This window comes from Emys orbicularis, chromosome 20 (genome assembly GCF_028017835.1).
Source record: "Emys orbicularis isolate rEmyOrb1 chromosome 20, rEmyOrb1.hap1, whole genome shotgun sequence".
NCBI lineage: Eukaryota > Metazoa > Chordata > Testudines > Emydidae > Emys > Emys orbicularis.
Window position 1 is genome coordinate 4,643,021 of NC_088702.1, and position 17,989 is coordinate 4,661,009.

General features: G+C 55.7%; 2 protein-coding genes across 2 annotated transcripts; one reads left to right on the forward strand and one right to left on the reverse strand.

Moving 5' to 3' along the window:
• Positions 1-1,037: 1,037 nt before the first annotated feature.
• On the forward strand, positions 1,038-9,329 carry NAXE (NAD(P)HX epimerase). Its single transcript, XM_065420066.1, has 6 exons — positions 1,038-1,222; positions 4,101-4,209; positions 4,681-4,791; positions 5,971-6,084; positions 7,020-7,167; positions 7,968-9,329. Exons 1-6 carry the CDS (start codon positions 1,038-1,040, stop codon positions 8,168-8,170), a joined length of 870 nt encoding a protein of 289 aa, XP_065276138.1. The 3' UTR covers positions 8,171-9,329.
• Positions 9,330-9,339: 10 nt separating this feature from the next.
• Positions 9,340-17,391, reverse strand: LOC135892340 (G patch domain-containing protein 4). The gene is made up of 8 exons (XM_065420065.1): positions 17,314-17,391; positions 16,195-16,348; positions 15,362-15,435; positions 14,525-14,617; positions 13,112-13,219; positions 11,458-11,561; positions 10,546-10,596; positions 9,340-9,856 (listed from the first exon to the last, which is right to left on the reverse strand). Exons 2-8 carry the CDS (start codon positions 16,271-16,273, stop codon positions 9,454-9,456), a joined length of 912 nt encoding a protein of 303 aa, XP_065276137.1. The 5' UTR covers positions 16,274-16,348; positions 17,314-17,391; the 3' UTR covers positions 9,340-9,453.
• Between the last annotated feature and the right edge of the window lie 598 nt (positions 17,392-17,989).

The window sequence follows — 17,989 nt, forward strand, 5'->3', positions numbered from 1 at the left end:
AAAGGTCGCAGTCTGAGTCAAACCCGAGTTTAAGCACACACAAGATGCCAAGCCGTAAGACACCTGCCCTTTAAAGGGTCACACGTCTATTCCATTGGGTCTTTATTGCTTTTTCTTATCACTCCAGCACATACAATCCCCCTTGCACCTTCTGAGGGCATTACACGTGCTGAGCCTCACAGGCCCTGTGTGTTTTGCAGGGGTTTCATAGTCTAGGGTGGACAGGTTCCCATATTCAGATGGATTTCCCATATCCAGAGACTTAGAATATCCAGTTGTGGAGCGGTTTTTGTATCCACGGGCAGCAGGGCTCCCATATCCAGAGGTTGCATACCCAGAGAGACCAGGGCTTGCATATTCAGGTGTGTTTGTATTCCTGGCAGCAGGGGAGCTTGCATATCCAGAGGCAAAGGAACTGGTATATTCAGAAGTATATCCATATGCTGAGGTTGAGGGACTGGCATGTTCAGAGGGGCTGGTATATTCAGAAGGGTTGGTATATTCAGAGGCTGAGAGGCTGGTATAGTCAGAAGGGCTGGTATATTCAGAGGTTGAGGAGGGGCTGGTATATTCAGAAGGGCTGGTATATTCAGAGGATGAAGGGCTGGTATATTCAGAGGCTGAGAGGCTGGTATATTCAGAGGGGCTGGTAGATTCAGAGGTTGAGGGGCTGGTATATTCAGAGGGGCTGGTAGATTCAGAGGCGGAGAGGCTGGTATATTCAGAGGGGCTGGTAGATTCAGAGGCGGAGAGGCTGGTATATTCAGAGGGGCTGGTAGATTCAGAGGAAGATTCAGGCGCTGCCGGTGGGGCCTGTCTCTTCAGCGGGCTTTGCAGAGCCCGAGGGGGCTGCATGGTCCCAGAGGGGGGTTTGCAGTGCCCAGAGGGGCTGCGGGGATGCAGAGAGCCGGAGGAAGGCCCGGCTCCAGTCCCTGGCTCTGGGATCCACCCCCACGCCGGGGCGCCTGTGCGCAGCGCCTGCTCCGTGCGCTCCGGGGCGGAGCGGAGCGAGGCTGGGCGGCTGCAGTCAGAGCTGGATGTCCGGGCTCAGGGCGCTGCTGGGGCTCGGCCTGCTGGTCTCCTCGGGCTCCCGGCTGGTGGCGGCGGGCGGGGGGCGCTGCCCGGTCCAGCGGGCGCCTCCTGCGGGGGCCTGGGGCGCAGGCCGGGGGCGCAGCAGCAGCGCCATGCAGAACCCGGGGCGCAGCGGGGTCAAGCACCTCAGGTAGCCCCCCGGCCCTGCCCCCGCCAAGGGGAGGGAGCCTGCGGGGGCGCTGGGGAAAGGACTGGGGAGGGAAAATCGGGAGAGGGGGCTGCTGGGAGGAGATAGGAAATGGGGGGTGTAGGGGAAAGGGGGGGCTGCAGTGGAGGAGGGGTAGGGGAGCCGGGGGAGGGGGAGAAATAGGGGGGCTGTAGGGGGAGGGGGCTGCAGCAGAGGGGAAATGGGGCTGTAGGGGGAGAGGGCTGAAGGAGGAGAGGGGGGAAATGGGGGGCTGTAGGGAGGGGGCTGCAGGGGAGGAGATGGGAAATGGGGGGCTGTAGGGGGAGAGGGCTGAAGGAGGAGGGGGAAATGGGGGGGCTGTAGGGAGGGGGGCTGCAGGGGAGGAGAGGGGAAATGGGGGGCTGTAGGGGGAGAGGGCTGAAGGGGGAGAGGGGGGAAATGGGGGCTGCAGGGAAGGAGAGGGGAAATGGGGGCTGCAGGGGAGGAGAGGGGAAATGGGGGGCTATAGGGGGAGGGGGCTGCAGCAGAGGAGAGGGGAAATGGGGGGCTGTAGGGGAGGAGGGGGGGAATGGGGCTGGAGGGGGAGGGGGTGCTGCAGGGCACCAGGAGAGGAGCTGAGGGAGGTGGTTGGACTGCAGGGGATGGGGAAAGGAGGGAGGGTAGTGGGGGGTTCTGCAGGGACCTGGGGCACCTTTCGGGGATGGGGAATAGCCCATTTGTCAGGGACTGAGAGGAGGGGGAAGGGGTGTCTATAGGTGGTTGCTAAGTGGAGAGAAAAAGTCTTAACATTAATTTAAAATATGGAGAATCAGAGGATGAAAACACCCGTTTGCACCTGTGCAGTGTGATTCTCTCTCCGTCCTCACCCCTGGGCCCCGAATAACCCCCGCTCCCTGCCTTTTTAAATTGCCTTTGACTTTGCTTTTACAGTTTGGTAAAACAAACTCCCAGCCCTGAGCCAGTAAAGCTCCCTGCAGATCAGTGGCCTGGCTTCAGCACTGGGGGAAAGAGAAGGCCTAGACTAGCCCATCTGACCTTTGGGTGCCTTCATCACCTGAGAGGGGCGATGCCCCTTGAGACAGTGGCTCCCTGGAGCAGCTTATTGCTGTTATGAGAGGGAATGTAAAAGGGGAATGTAAAAGGGTAACCGGAGCAGCACCTGCATCTCGGCGGGGTTAGGACGGGATTCGACACACACCTCAGTACGTGTGGCATTTAGCACCGGCATTCCACCGCCTTCTGAAGCCCGACGGTTGCCAGGGACAGGATGCTGGGCCCGTTGATCTGATTTCCAGAGTCAAGCGGTCAGGGCTGGCAGGGCCAGAGACAAGTGGCTGGAATGGCTGGATCAGTGATTATGACACCGTCAGGCTGGAGGTGCAATACTTCACGAGCGTCGGTGAATCAGTGCTCTGATCTGGCGTGGCAAATCTGGCGTCCCGTGAAGGAAACAGACGTGTGTGTTCCCACGGGGGGCTGTTAATTAGAGTTGGTCAATGCATGGAATTCGTATCCCACGGGAAATGCCAAGACTTCGTTTTTAACCCAAATAGAAATCTTGGCCTTTTTTTGTAAAATGAAATATTCCAAAATATTTCCTGTGGCCCTCCTTGAAACATTTTGAGTTCCCACAAACATTTGATTCAATTTGTACGTTTTCATATAAAAGTGGAAAGGGTAAAGTTCAAAGGAAATGCTTTGATCACTTCCCAGGCAAAATATCAGCGTCAGTACATTCCCACAGAATACTCCGGTGTCTCTGAATCAGCATTTTTCCCAACAGAAAAACGTTCTGTTGGAAGATTTCCAACCAGCTCTGTTATTCCTACGGGCCTCTGATCTCAGCAAGAGCCAGTCAGGAAACGCTAGGCCAGGGGTTCTCAAACTGGGGGTCAGGATCCCTCAGGGGGTTGCGAGGTTATTACAGGGGGGGGTCGTGAGCTGTCAGCCTCCACCCCAAATCCCGCGTTGCCTCCAGCATTTATAATGGTGTTAATATATAAAAAAGTGTTTTTAATTTATAAGGGGGGTCGCACTCAGAGGCTTGCTATGTGAAAGGGGTCACCACTACCAAACTTTGAGAACCACTGCGCTAGGCACACCCCAGCACTGTCAAGACGTTTGATGGTGGAGATCCCGAGGAAGATAGGCAGGATGTAAAACAGGAGAGATTGCGAGTGAGCCAAGGATGGTGGATGATACTTGCGGTGATTGGGATGTTGGAGTTGTTACATGTGTAACGTGTAACTTACGGCCTGGCTTCACTGCAGAATTAGCTGGAAGAGGGGTCGGCAATTGGCGGCACGCGTGCCAAAGGCAGCACGCGAGCTGATTTTTAGTGGCACTCTGCTGCCAGCTGGGGTCCCGGCCGCCGGCCCCGCTCAGCCCGCTGCCGGCCTGGACGGAACCCCAGGCCGGCAGCGGGCTGAGCGGGGCCAGCGGCCGGGACCCCGGCTGGCAGGAGCCGGCAGACGGGCACACCACTTCTCAAAGGTTGCTGACCCCTGGGCTGGAGTGATCTGCGACTCCTCTCGAGTCAGCCTCGCTGAAGTGAGAGCAGCCACAGTGCAAAATAACCCTTGGCCATGCGGGCGCTGCTCGCTCATGGGTGGTGCAAAGTCTGCTGGGCTCCTTAGTGCTGCAGGGAGCTGAGCTGCTCTCTGAATTCTTTCCCAGTGCCTTGTGGGAGATCTTGCCTGTCCTTTCGGGCTGCCTGGGGGGAATTGCGGGACGGTCCTGGAGGACTAGCTGCTCTCGAGTGGCGGTGTGAGCCAGGTGGTCGTGTTAGCTGCTGAGAGGCAGCACCTGTGCTAACGGCCGCGAAGACGAGCCGTTCAATCACACACGCCCGGTGGCTCATGTCGTTTGCGTCTCCTCTCAGCCAGGAGGAAGCACAAGCCATCGATCAAGAGCTCTTCACGGAGTACAAGTTCAGCGTCGACCAACTCATGGAGCTGGCGGGGCTGAGCTGTGCGACGGCCATTGCCAAGGTGAGCACTGCACACCTGGATTCCCCCTGCTCTCGGGGAGCTCCACCCGTCCCGATCCAGCCATGACCTTCCAGGGAGGGGAGGGAGCTCTGTGCAGGGCCGGACCCAGAGTTGTAAATGAGGTTCTTAGATCAGTGTGCCCTGGAACGCAGCTTCCCGGGTTTATAAGGCTGTATCTGCCATCCCAGAGCACGAGACTATACACAGCAGGATCATCTCTCTCTCTCACACGTGCGCATGCAGGCCACTGTAATGCAGCCACCTCTGGGGTGGAGGCCGCCAGCTAGGCAGCATGACAGCGTGCATTGTTATCCAGGCTTTTGGCAAGCAGCACAGATACCTTGGAGGTGGCGTTATCGGCACATCTGTCTGTGGGCGGTTACAGGGCTCCGATCCCTGCCACCCCTAACTGTGTTTCTACGAATGGCCTGTTGTGCTGTTTACCGAAGCCTGTTCTTTTCTCCCCCCCAGGCCTATCCGCCCAGCTCCTTCACCAAAAGCCCACCCACGGTGCTGATCGTCTGTGGCCCGGGGAATAACGGCGGGGACGGCTTGGTCTGTGCCAGGCACCTGAAGATGTTTGTGAGTAGTGCTGGCAATATGTCTGGAGACTTAAGTCCTCTCTGCCCAGAGCAGATACAGCAAAGGCAGCAGCCGAGCAAGCGTCCTTCACGCGTATACGCTCGTGCAGGAGTGGGCCAGACGATGCCTGGGAACCTCCCTGCTCCATTCAGATCTTAGCTGAGATGTTCCTTAGGGGGTGTGACGAAGTGGGACTGTTCTTAATGTTTCCTCTGAATACTGTGTGGGTGCCTCAGTTTCCCCTATGCATTTTTTAAGTCTCCAGTGTGCATAAATGGCCGACAATCGGTCTCCTAGCAACAAATGGCCAGGGCCCTTCCCCCCTTGCAAGGGGATAGCTAAAGGTGAACAAAGAGATCAGGTAACCTCCTGGCCCGGGAAAGAGACAAAGGCCAGAAAGGAGGGGCTGCAGGGGGTTTCAGTTTGGAGCTGTCTGGGGACTAGGAGTGAGGGCAGACTTGGGTGTCTGGCTCGCTGTGCCCCAGAATGGGCCTGGCTGAGGGGTCCCGTTCGCTGTACCTACAAGCTCTGTTTTAGACCGTGTTCCTGTCATCTAATAAACCTCTGTTTTACTGGCTGGCTGAGAGTCACGTCTGACTGCGAAGTGGGGGTGCAGGACCCTCTGGCTTCCCCAGGACCCCGCCTGGGCGGACTCGCTGTGGGAAGCGCACGGAGGGGCATATGCTGAATGCTCCAAGGTCAGACCCAGGAAGGTGAAGCCGTGTGAGCTTCTTGCCCTAAGACAGTCTGCTCTGAGGGAGAGGAGGCTCCCCACAGTCCTGACTGGCTTTGTGGGGAGCAGTTCCAGAGCATCGCCCGGGGACTCCGTGACAGGGGGCCCGTTCCTTTAGGACGGACCAGCCTCCCTTCCTCGCATACGGATTTTTCAGTGAGCAGCCCTGGGTGAAGTTCTGCCAACGCGCTGCGGCAGGCGCAGCTGTTTACCTCGGCCCTGGGCACAAGGGTGTAGCTCTGGACGGGAGAGGGAACTAGGAGAGAGGAGGTGCTTTGGGGAACCATAGGGACAGAGAGGAGGCTGAAGTGTGTGGTGTTTGTTTGACCTGATACATCCAAGCCCCAGGCAGGTGACACTAGCTCTGGGTCTGTGCTGGGAATCAGCCCATTCATAAGCCCTGTGACCACACTGGAGCGTCGCCTGGAATTGTTCTGTCCCTGCAGGGCTACGAGCCGAGCGTGCATTACCCCAAGCGGCCCGGCAAAGCTCTGTTTGAAGGGTTGACGACTCAGTGCCAGAAGATGGACATTCCCTTTCTCTCGGAGTTCCCATCGGAGGTAGGGCGCGTGGAATATCCAGCATTGTTACTTTCGTGCTGTCTTGGTCCATTTCACGGCTTCAGTTGTATACGCCTCACTGCACAAAATAGGGGAGAGAGGCTCACGTGCCAGACGCAGACCAAGGGTTAATTTCCTCGTCTAGGTTCGATTCTGAAGCCTATTGCAATGGCCTAGTCTGACTTCCTGTAGCCAGGTTAAATCATTAATATTCACCAAGTGCTTTGGGATCTCAAGGAAGAAGGGGAAGCGAGGTGTCAAAGGGGAAAGGCTACAGGATGGAGCGTCTTTTTGTCCTGGGTTTGTACAGCACCTAACACGCTGGGGAGCTGCTCCATGACGGGGCTCTCAGGCACCACTGCAGAACCAGTAAATCCAGTTAAAGTGGAAATGAGCAATGTGGGTTTATTACTTGTTCATGGGCATCTCTGTGGTGCTTATCGCCACAGCGTCTGGGCGTCCCCTGTATCTCTGACAAATGTACCTGGGGCTGCCACCCAATTATCTGCAGAGCAGGGAGCGTGTGTGTAAATGACTGGGCTCTGTTACGCTGGTGTGAATCAGGAGTCACTCCACTGAAGTCAGTGCGTTTAGACTGGGGTAGCCGTGTTCTCTTTCTACAAAGATACGGGGCTTGATCCTCCACTCCCGTACCCCAGTGGACCGGCTCCTGCTTTACACACGTGTGAGGTTAGAATAAGGCCCTTTGTATGTAGCTTGTATGTAGCCGGATTTACCTGGCTTGAGCTCAGCCACCCCAGTGTAAATCGATGCAGTTACTCCAGATTTACGCCAGTCTGAGACCAGGATCTGGCCCAGCTGGAGATGCTGGTACTTGAGGCTATTCCTTGCCTAGATATGTTCTGTAGTGTGCATGTGCCGGGGTGGGTGGGTGGGATCCTGCTGTTTTAATCTCTTGACCCGTTTGCCTGCAGGCCATGCTGATTGATGAGCTGTATGGCTTGGTGGTGGATGCTATTTTCGGGTTCAGCTTCAAGGGAGCCGTGCGGGAACCTTTCGGCAGCATCCTCAGGACCTTGGAGCAAGTCACCGTCCCCATCGCCAGCATCGATATCCCCTCTGGTTCGTTCCATCCCATCCCGGCGCTGCCCATACTCTTTGGCATCCGTTAACTTTTCTCTCTTGATCACATTGGCTGCATCAGCAGGGTTATGTTCCTAGTGGGCCTCTAAGGTCCTGGTGACATGCTGAGCTTTGCAGCGATGTCACTGGTTGGGACAGCAGCAGACCTGCTGGGTTATCCCAGGCTCCTGCTGTGAAGATTTGTACTATCGATTTAAACTCACTGGGCCAGCCAAATCCCAGTGGCCAGTGCCGGAGGCTTCAGGGGAAGGTAATTGTCTCTACCCCAGTAACACACTTGGGCAGTGCTGGTAGGGCAGGGAAAGGAAGAATTCCTTCTTGACCGTTGCCGGCTTGTGCCCTGTGAGTGAATTCACAAGCTGGCTTTATGTTGCGTCAGCCATCTTGTTAGTCAGCATGAGGTTCTTGTGTTGAACTGGGACTCGGGAAAAGTGGGTTCAAGTCCCAGCTCCATGTGACCGTGGGCAGATCTCTCCGTGCCTCAATTCCCCAGCTATAAAATAGGGGTAAATACTTTTTCTCCCCCCCCCCCACTCTTCTGCAGCACCTAGCCCTGATCTCAGCTGGGGTTTCTAGGTGCTCCCGTAATGCACGGAAGAGACATTCTGGGAGTTGTTACACCACCGTAGATTGGTGAGAGGAGAATTGAGCCTGGCGTATTCCGTGGGGAACTAGTAACGCTCTTATGATTGACATCAGGGAAGCTCTTCAGACATGGGAGGGAGTTTGCCTGGAGTGGGACTTACTTGGCTAACTGGCTCCCCCTTGTTTTTTTCCAGGCTGGGACGTGGAGAAAGGCAGCCCCGACGGCCTCCAGCCCGACATGCTCATTTCTCTCACTGCCCCCAAGAAAGCTGCGGAGCATTTTGCTGGCCGCTATCACTTCCTGGGGGGTAGGTTTGTGCCACTGGCTCTGCAGCGAAAATACTCGCTTAATCTGCCGCCCTACCCCGAGACTGACTGCGTCCTGCAGTTACCCTAGCCGGGGCCAGGCAGGATTGGCTTTAGCCAAAATCTGAATGAGGGGGGGGATTTGATTGTGAAGCAGAGACAAGCCCTGCCCAGTGTGTAGGTGTTGGGGGGGGGGAGCATTGCTGGTTAGTAGAGGTGAGGCCTAGCTGTGCTGCACAAGTAGGGCCTGGTTCTGCAAAGCGCCTTTGACTTGCGCTGATCGCGCGGGTGGGGGGCGCTCAGCGCCTCGTTTGGTGCTAGGAAATCCCCGGCATAGCTCTGCCTGGCGCGTGCAAAGCCAGCTGTGGTCAGCACACGTGTGCTGGGTCTGACCCAATGCCCTTTGCAGTCGACGGGAGGCTTTGGATCAGCACCAAAGGGTTAAAGTTCATTAAAAGGGGGGGGGTGTATTTGTTGGGAGTTACAGGTGGGTCTAGAAACGAAGCTCTGACGTGAACTCTGTTTAATATACTACACCCGGAAGGGCCTGCGTTCCATGGGCTTTACAGCTGTAGCCACCGCTGATGTGTATATAAAATCCACCCTGTTTTTTCTCTGCAATAAAAGATTTATTGACACTAAAAATCTCCCTGAATTGGCCTTTCCTTCCCATCTGACCCATGCTGCAAACATACAGCGGGTGAAACCCTGGCCCCCTGAAGTCCGCGGCAAAACTCCCACTGCCACTACTGGTGTTTCAACCCCTCATGGGACGCAACAGCCAGAAATGGGATGCAAAAGCTGGAGAATTGAGTTATTCACAAGTGGCGTGATCAGCAGATTCCCTTGCAGGGCAGAGCCGTGCTCAGTGGTTGGGATCAGTGCTGTGAGGGGTATTTTTAGTCTCCTCTTTGCTCCGCCTTGTCCGGGGTCAAAGGGTTTGTCTACACAGCACGTTACTGTGCGGTAACATCCCGTGTGGACGCTGCTGCAATGCACTGAAAGTGCCTCACGCAGTAACCTGCTGTGTGGACAAGCCCTAAGAGCATCTGCTTCCGGCTGGGCTCCAGCAGCATCAGGGTTAGATCCTGGAGGAGGAAAAAACCCCCACCCCGGCTATAAACTCCCCAGTGGCTCTTTTCCAGCAGTCGGACACTAGCCATGTCTTTCCACCCACGTACTTGTGCACAGAGCGGCCCCCTTGGGTAAGAGGGCGGGCCCGTTAACCCCTGCAGCCAAAGCGGGGGTGGGAAACGTGGGCTAAAGAGCGGTTGCTGAGTGACTGGGAAGAGGCCCCGCAGCAGGAGATGAATGTGCGGCGGGTTCATAGCAAGCCGGAGGGTGGCACCCCCCTCAAACAGGATGAGCCCCCGTTCACTGCCCCTTCCTCTTTTTCTTCTTTTTGGCCCTTTCCCTGGGGCTGTCCTGGTCCGTCCTCCCCTCAGGCTGCTCCCTTGAGTCCGGCAACTCGCTCTCCAAACCCTCCACCACTTCCCCCTTCTCTTTCTTCTTCCTCCTCTTCCTGGCCCGCCTCTCCTCCTCCTCGGCACAACCCCCCCTCTCTTTGGATCTCTTCCGCTTTTTCTTCTTGGCTTTCTGCCGCCTCTCAGCCGGGTTGCTGTTTTCCAGGGCCGAGGCACCCGCCACTGCCTCCTGCTGACGCTCTGGGGCGCCGCCTCTCTGCTCCTCCTTCTGGCTGTACTTAGCCAGGAAGGCTCGCTCTTGCTCCTCGAGCCGGGCCAGCTTGGCACTCATGGTCAGACCGTGACGGGCTCCCCTGGGAAGAACGCACCGGACAGGGCAGGTTAACAACGGCCTGAGAAGAGATCGTGCCTAGGCCAGGGAGACCTGCGACCGCCCTCTCGTAAGTCAGCCCTGCAATGTATCCTCCCCGCTTCCACTGCAGTTGCATCCGACAGACTCTCAGCTGGATACTGGCTGGTGCCTTGGGATGCTGGGGACTAGGGGGTGCGTGAGCCAAACCCCCCTTCCTTGGGCCTGAACTGGACTCCAGCTATCCCCCCCTCTGACTCCTGGGTCGGGCTAGCAAAGCAGGAGGGCCAAGTGTCGGAGGGGTTAGAACAGGTCCTGCTGGCAGGGCCTCCTTGTTAGCAGGGAGCCGGGGCAATGTGCCGCCAGGGGGCAGAGCATAGGGTCTGAGCTCCAGCCCCACGCTCCCACCGCACTCAGAGGCGGGGACGGGTTCCTGAGATGTGGAATCAAACAGAACCAGCCCCCCAGCTCAGCCTGCTCTGAATAGCCCCCAGCCTGGGACGCTACAGTCCAGGAGCCTTAAAAGTCCACCTGAGCTGCAGGAAAGGCAGGTCATTCAGTGGAACTCTCTCCCCCTCCCCCATGCTGGATAAATGGAAGGCACCGGGGCTGGAAGGGATCCTGGTGCAACTGAGGAAGGGGGAGGAGGTGGCGTTCCGAGCCGGCACTAGCCATGTCTTTCCGCCCACTTACTTGTGCGCAGTGCGGCCGCCGCAGGCTCGGACCAGCTCCTCATCCGTCAGCCTGGGGGAGAGAGACAAGAGAGTTTGCAGCAGGGATCACTGGGGTGCTAACTGCTAAAGGGGTCGCGCGCTGCAGTGCTTCTGTAGGCCGAACTGTATAGCCAAGGGATGACACCGCCACCTGCGATATGCATAAGGCAACAGCTGGGGAGAGATTCCCCCAGTGGAAACCAGGCGTTTCCGGTTTTCCAGTTGTCCCCAGGACTGAATGAATTAGTCAGAGGCTGGCTGGCGGGTGGGGAAGGCCACCAGAGCTGGGGTGGGGGTAAACAGGGTGTGCTCCCCAGTGCTGTTCTATTCAGCGGGCCCACATTCTATGTCCTACCCCGCCCCTACCACATGGGGCACTAGACAGAAAGGGACAGCTCCTCACCTACCCCTCACGGTGCTTGCGAGTCCCAGCGAGGAGGGGAGAACTGGCTATTTCGCTCCTAGGGTGCCACCGAGAAGCCAAGTCCACCACTCCCCTGGAGAAATGGTTCAGTCCCCGAGCAAACCCTGAGCTCTCCGGCAAGTCGGGGTGGGGAGGAAGACCCAGCAGGGATCTTGCCCCCCCGCCCCCCTTGCATGTGGCACAAGGACTCCTCCTGCACTGCTGGGGACAGACAGTGGGGGGAACGACAGCTCTAACACAATGGAGATCAACTAGCCGTGGGACGACACAGCAGTCACAGGGACTACTGCAGAATCCGATCACAGAGTAGGACTGCCCCTCCCCCAACCTCCTTGGGGTACAGGCTGTTCTCACAGGATCTGGCCCTCTGAGCAGAGATGTGTCCCGTGGCTGGTGCCTTTAGCCCATGGCCCAGCCCAGTGGCTCAGAACAGCTGCTCCCTGCCCCCACACCTGGCTGGGCACTTACTTCCTAATACTGGACAGGTCCAATTTCTCCTCCTCGTCCTCGCTGCTCTCCGAGGTGGAAACCTGCTTCGTTGGCTCCTCCCCTCCTGCCGTCAGCGTGGCCGCCTGGGACGGAGACAGGTGCAGTCAGAAATCACCGTGCTGGAGACACCCCCACCACCCCACGGTCCGTGCTGCAGGTGTAGGGGAAGCTAGTGGGAGGGTGGGGGAGCAGGGTCTGTGTTAGTCCAGAGAGGTAGCGTTGCAGATTAGATTGAAAGTCAGGACTTGTGGGTTCTATTCCCAGCTCTGCCTCTCTGGGTAGCCTTGGACACAAGTGATGGTCTCTTTCTGGGCCTCAGTTTCCCCATCCCCACATCTATGCACAATTCAAGAAGGGCGGTGAGAAACTGGAGAGGGTACAGAGAAGAGCTGCGAGAATGACTAAAGGATTAGAAAATGTCCCATATAGTGATTGAGCTGCTTGAGTCTACGTATTTAGTTTAACAGAGAGAAGGGCAAGGGGTGACTTGATCACAGTCTATACGTATCTACATGGGGAACAAATACTGAATCATGGGCTCTTCCATCTAGCAGAGGAAGGTTTAAGATGAGCCAACGGCTGGAAGCTGAAGCTAGACAAGCTCAGACTGGAAATAAGGTGTACCTTTTGAACAGAGAGAGTCATTACCCACTGGGACGATTTACCAAGGGGCGTGGTAGATTCTCCATCACTGGCAGTTTTTAAATCAAGATGGGATGTTTTTTCCAGCAGATCAGCCCTAGCAATGACTTTGGGGCAGTTCTCTGGCCTGGGTTATCCAGGCGGTCAGACTAGACAATCACAGTGGTCCTGTCTGGCCTGGGAATCTACGAAATGCTCCACTACCCCCTCTTGAGGGATGAGCACAGGGGTGTGAGGAGGTAGCGCTCTATATGGCGGCAGCGGCGGGGGAGGTATAGCTCAGTGGTTTGAGCATTGGCCTGCTAAACCCAGGGTTGTGAGCTCAATCCTTGAGGGGGCCATTTAGGGATCTGGGGCAAAAATCTGTCAGGGACAGTACATAGTCCTGCTGTGAAGGCAGGGGACTGGACTCGATGACCTTTCAAGGTCCCTTCCAGTTCTATGAGACAGATATATCTCCATATAATGTGTGTCATTAGCCCCAGTATCTAGGCCACATTCCCCTCCACGCAGCTTCAGCTGGATACACCATTCTTCTTACTGTCCCTAAACTGTACAGTGTTGCAGGGCAGGTGTCAAAACAGCTGTGTGCCTGACCCCAGAGTCAGCTGCATTTCAGCACAGGGAACATGATCCCCGTGCACTGTTGCTATGTGCTGTCAGACTTCTGCCCTGTTTTACCCCAGAGGCAGCAGCATTTCAGAGCTCAGTGAGCGAACCCTATGCTGTATCCTTATACGCTGTCCAGCTACCACGCTCCACCCCAGAGGGGACTGCATTTCAACACTGGGTGGGCAATCCCTGCACAGCGTCACTATGCGCTGCCAGACAGTTGGCTCGTTTCACTCCCAAGATGGCTGAAGCATGTGTGTAGTTGTGGGATCTTTCAGGATAGAAGGCACTACAGAAATGCAAGACGTTAGAGCCGACAGCACAGGAGCCTATCTGCAGCGACGGGGAATCCCGAACACCGACCCGCGCGCCCTATTACCTTCACAAAGCGGCCATACAGCATGCTCCTGGCACTGGGTGCTTTGCGGGGCTTCTTGTTGCTGATTTCCCCGTCCTGCTCAGAGAGCTTTTTCATTTGGACGCCATCCTAGGAGATTTAAACAGGCATCGTGTGAACAGCCAGAACTCACGACAGGCCGCTAGCTAGTTTAATTACGTGCTCCATATTTCACACTTACATACGGTTAATCATAGAACCGTAGAAGTGCAGGACTGGATGGGACCTCAAGAGGTCATCTAGTCCCGTCCCTTGCACTCACGGCAGGACTATGTAATAACCAGACCATTCCTGACAGGTGTTTGTATTCGTATCTGTATTGCAGTACTGCCTAGGAGCCCTGGCCCAGGGCCCCATGGTGCTAGGCGCTGTACAAACACAGAACAAAGAAACAGTCTCCGTCCCAAAGAGCTTCCAATCTAAGTACGAGACAGGAGATGACCGGTGGATACTCTCAGATGGGGGGGAGGGAAGGGAGACGATGAGACAATACTGCTCAGTAACATAGACATCGGCTGCCTAACAGTTCTGGAGTTTTTCTGTTAGCATCACGGCAAAGGAGAGCGTTCAATCTCAAATCACTTTGCCAAGGTGGCTCGGTATCATCGGCTCTGTTTTAGAGATTGCGTGCCTCAGTTTCCCAGAGGGAGAACACCATGCCCGAGCCAGCACAGCACTGCAGCAAAAAGAGAAAGCCGGTGTCCTGCCACCCAGCCCAGTACCTTTCCACATGAGACCCTTGGACCAGTGAGCAGAAAAGAAAGAAAGAATCAACTGTAATGTTTTTCCTGATCACTGGTCCAAGGATGGTCTTGTGGTTAAGGTACAGGTGAGGCCTCAGGACTCCTGGATTCTACACTCCCAGCTCTGGCACTGTGACCCTGGACAAATCACAGCACCTCTCTGTGCCTCAGTTTCCCCATCCTTAAAAAGGGGGTGACTATAGTGATCCCCCTTTGTAAAGCCCAGCGTCTCGTCAGATCAGGCCCGTGACGCACGGTCCTTAAGAACATATGTAACAGTCACCACCAGTACTGAACCAGGGATCTCCCGAGCGAAAATCACGAATCATTACAGATTGAGCTAAGGAGCCAGGCTCTGTAGCAGGGGGCTGTAACAGACACCTAGCATCAGAGGACTGGCCACAGAGGGAGACACACACTGAGCGGCGAGTTGCGGGAGCTCTATTCATTATAGCTTTGGCCAGGGAAAACACCCAAAGCGCTTTTGGATAAGTGAGCAGGGTCCGGCTTTGTTCTGGGAGGGCGTCTCCTATACAACCACGTCTGTAGCCTGGCGTCGGCCGCTCTTTGTCAATCCCATCTAGCTCTTAGCACTTAGATCAAGACGTCCAGGCCTCCCTGATCCCCCCCAACCCCTAATCTCCCCCTTTACCTGCCCAGCCTCCACCGAGATGTTTGCAGCCGACTTGTTGAAGAGGTGATCCCACCAATGGAAAGTGAACTGCTCTGCTGGGTCGTGACCCACCTGGGTTGGAAAAGAAAGGGTTTAAAAAACCCTGCCTTGCTCCCCTTCAGGATCTGCTGATCCAACACAGCTGTCGGGATCCTTCCCAACCCAGTCAGGCTCTACGTCCTCCTTTATTTACAAAGCACAGAGCTTTTGCAAGTGTGGGACATTCAAGGAGCTTGAGGCGTATGCGTGTGCAAGGGAGGGCCCTGGGCTGGCAATGGGGTGGCACAGCTCAGGCCAGGGGGAAGCCAGTTTAAAGCCAACCTCATCTGTTGGCCTAGCAGGGGCTGGGGGGAGCAGCCGAGGCGGCAGAATCAGCTCTGGGAGGGAAGGCAGCAGAGAGAAGGAGCAGCTGATTCTCTTTTGCCAACCCAGAAGCAGCGCTGATGGAACGGCATCAGGTTCGGCCACGAGAGCCTTTGAAAGATAGGAATAAAGGGGGCCCAGAGGGGGCCCTCATCACCTCAATCTCCCACACACACACCAAAAGAAGTCTTGAAGGGGAGAAAAATAAGACAAACCTACAATTTCAACAAGCCTGCCCCACTAGGAATTGGGCTGAGACCCATCAACCTCATTCCATGCAGGCCCAAGGAGCAGCCAGATGGCAAACAAGCAGGATCTAAACAGCCTATTCGCAGTCCCCAGAGTCATCCAGCCCCCAGAGCACTCCACCTATGTATAAGGCCAAGGGGGCACCGCATTATACAGCCTAGATGTACTGATAAGTTTTGCTTATATAGACCAGGTCTTCCTTACCCCAGCTGTGTCGCATTTCACTTTCACTTTGATGGCTTCAGAGATGCCGTTCTCTCGTTTCCCCAGCCCTTTGCCTAGAGAGAGCACAGCAAGATAAATGCAGGACTTCCCTCACGTTACTGGCTCCTGGAGGGGTCATAGGTGGGGATCGAACCCACAACCTCTTGATCCAAAAACACAAGCCCCAGCTTCTTAAGCTGAAAGACTAACCAGCAACAGAACCATAAACCTCTTACATGGTTCAGGCACTAGAAGGGGACAAAGCTCCAACAAGCCCCGTGCACGGAAATGGAAAACCCAGTGCAGCCAAGAGACACAATATTGTGAGCACAAGAATCACCAGATTGGATCAGTACTGAGATCCTTCTAACCCACTGATCTGTGCCCAACAGTGGCCAGCACCAGCTGCTTCAGAAGAGAGTGCGAGAAACCCTTCACTATTGGGATAACCTGTTCCGGGGCAAGGTTTTCTCCTGACCCTCATAAATCAGAGATTGTCTTAAACCCTGAAGCATGAGGTTTAATATCCCTTCAAAAAATTCTATCATTGACTTATTATAATTTTGGCCATTCTTATTGTCTACCTACACACTCAATCCCTTGTTGAATCTGGGCCTCGATGACATCTTGTGGTAAGGAGTTCTGCAGTCCAATGGCACATTGTACGAACAAATTATTTGCATGTATCAGTTTTGAATGTGCCATGTTTCAATTGTATTGACTATCCCCTGGTCCTTGTGTTGGGAGACAGGGAGCAAAGGAGCTCCCGATCCACCTCCTCCAGATCAATCATTATTTTGTGCACCTGATTTTTGGATGCATCAAGTCCGTACCTTGTTTCCAGCCGTGCCTCTGTAACTGCTGCTCTGCAAACGTCATCCCCCCGGTCTTGTTCTTGGGAGAGCCATTCATGATGGACTCAGGTTGCTATTCTAAAGCTTGATGCTACTTGAACCCTGCAGCTTCCAGGCCTCCCTGTGCATCACTCTATCGTAGGAAGGTGGCACATAATTACACATGCTGAAATGATCATTTGCATTGAGCAGCACCCATTGCCAATAGCCTATAAACATAGACGCAGTGTGGCGTAGTGGACCGGGACTCAGGAAACCTGGGCTCTACTCCCAGTTCCACCACTGACCTACTGTGTGACCTTGGGCAAGTCATTTCACCTCCCTGTGCCTCAGTTTCCCCATCTGTAAAATGGGGACAATGATACTGACCTCCTTTGTAATGGGTTCTTTGCAAGAAACCAGAAGGGCAGTACCTGCCCCACCCAGTGCCCCCCATCCCATGTGAACAGTTGGCAAAACTGATCTGTCCTATTCCAAATGGGAGATCGAATCCAGGGAAAGCAAGACAAGGGAAGCCAAGTACAGCACCCAACCCTTGGCATCCCCCTCCCTCCGACCCCCTATATGCCCCCCCACTAGCTCTCCGTCCCCAAGCATGCCAGTTCCCCAGCCCCCCCGGATTCCCATCCAACCCCCACCCCCAGCTCTTCAGCTCCCCATCCAGCCCCCCACCTTCAGCTCTCCAGCCCCCCAGCTCCCCATCCAGCCCTCTCCAGCCCCCCACCTTCAGCTCTCCAGCCCCCCAGCTCCCCATCCAGCCCTCTCCAGACCCCCACCTTCAGCTCTCCAGCCCCCCAGCTCCCCATCCAGCCCTCTCCAGCCCCCCAGCTCTCCATCCAGCCCTCTCCAGCCCCCCTCCTTCAGCTCTCCAGCCCCCCAGCTCCCCATCCAGCCTTCTCCAGCCCCCCAGCTCCCCATCCAGCCCTCTCCAGCCCCCCAGCTCCCCATCCAGCCCTCTCCAGACCCCCACCTTCAGCTCTCCATCCAGCCCCCTTCAGCTCTCCAGCCCCCCGGATCCCTCTCCAGCCTCCCACCTTCTGCTCTCCAGGGGCCCCCGATATCTCCAGCCCCCTCGGCTCCCCATACGCAGCCACTCACTGTTACACCGGTCTCCCTTCCCCGCAGCCACATGCCCAGCTCTGCATGGAGGCCGCCATCTTCCCGGAAGTAAAACCTCCCCCCCCCCCCCGCCGCTCTAGGTTTGCGATGAACCATAGAGGAGAAATTGCCCCTAGTGTCTAAACCATAGAGTTTGAATCCTCCAGGGAATCTTGCCCTGCAAAGCATGTCCCACCCCCACCTCCCTTGCTGCCACTGCATCATGGATCCCCTTGCCCCAGCTGATCTGGTCCCAGTGCAACTAGTCACTGTGGAAAATTTCCCATAAAACATTGAGGGGAAAACTCGTGTCCTCCCCCCACGTCCCCGGAAAAAACAACAACCCTTTATTGTTGTTTCACTTGGATTGGTTTGTTTTTTGCAGCGTAAAACCAAAATACAAAACAAATCAGCATAACACCATCCTCCCCCAAAGCCCGGTTTGGCTTTGGTTTGTTTTCCTTTTTGCCAGTGGCAAAGGAGCCGGGGAGAGGGGAGGGGGCTGTTTCATAGGCAATGTTGGAAGAAAGGTTTTTAAAAAAATGTCCCACGAGGAGCAAGTGGCATTTGGCTGAGTTGAACGAGGAGGCCGAGATGCCTGGGCAGTGAGCCAAATCTGCTTGCATGTTGCTACTTACTTAGACTGGAAGCTGAGGCAGGGCCTGGCGTTGTTCTG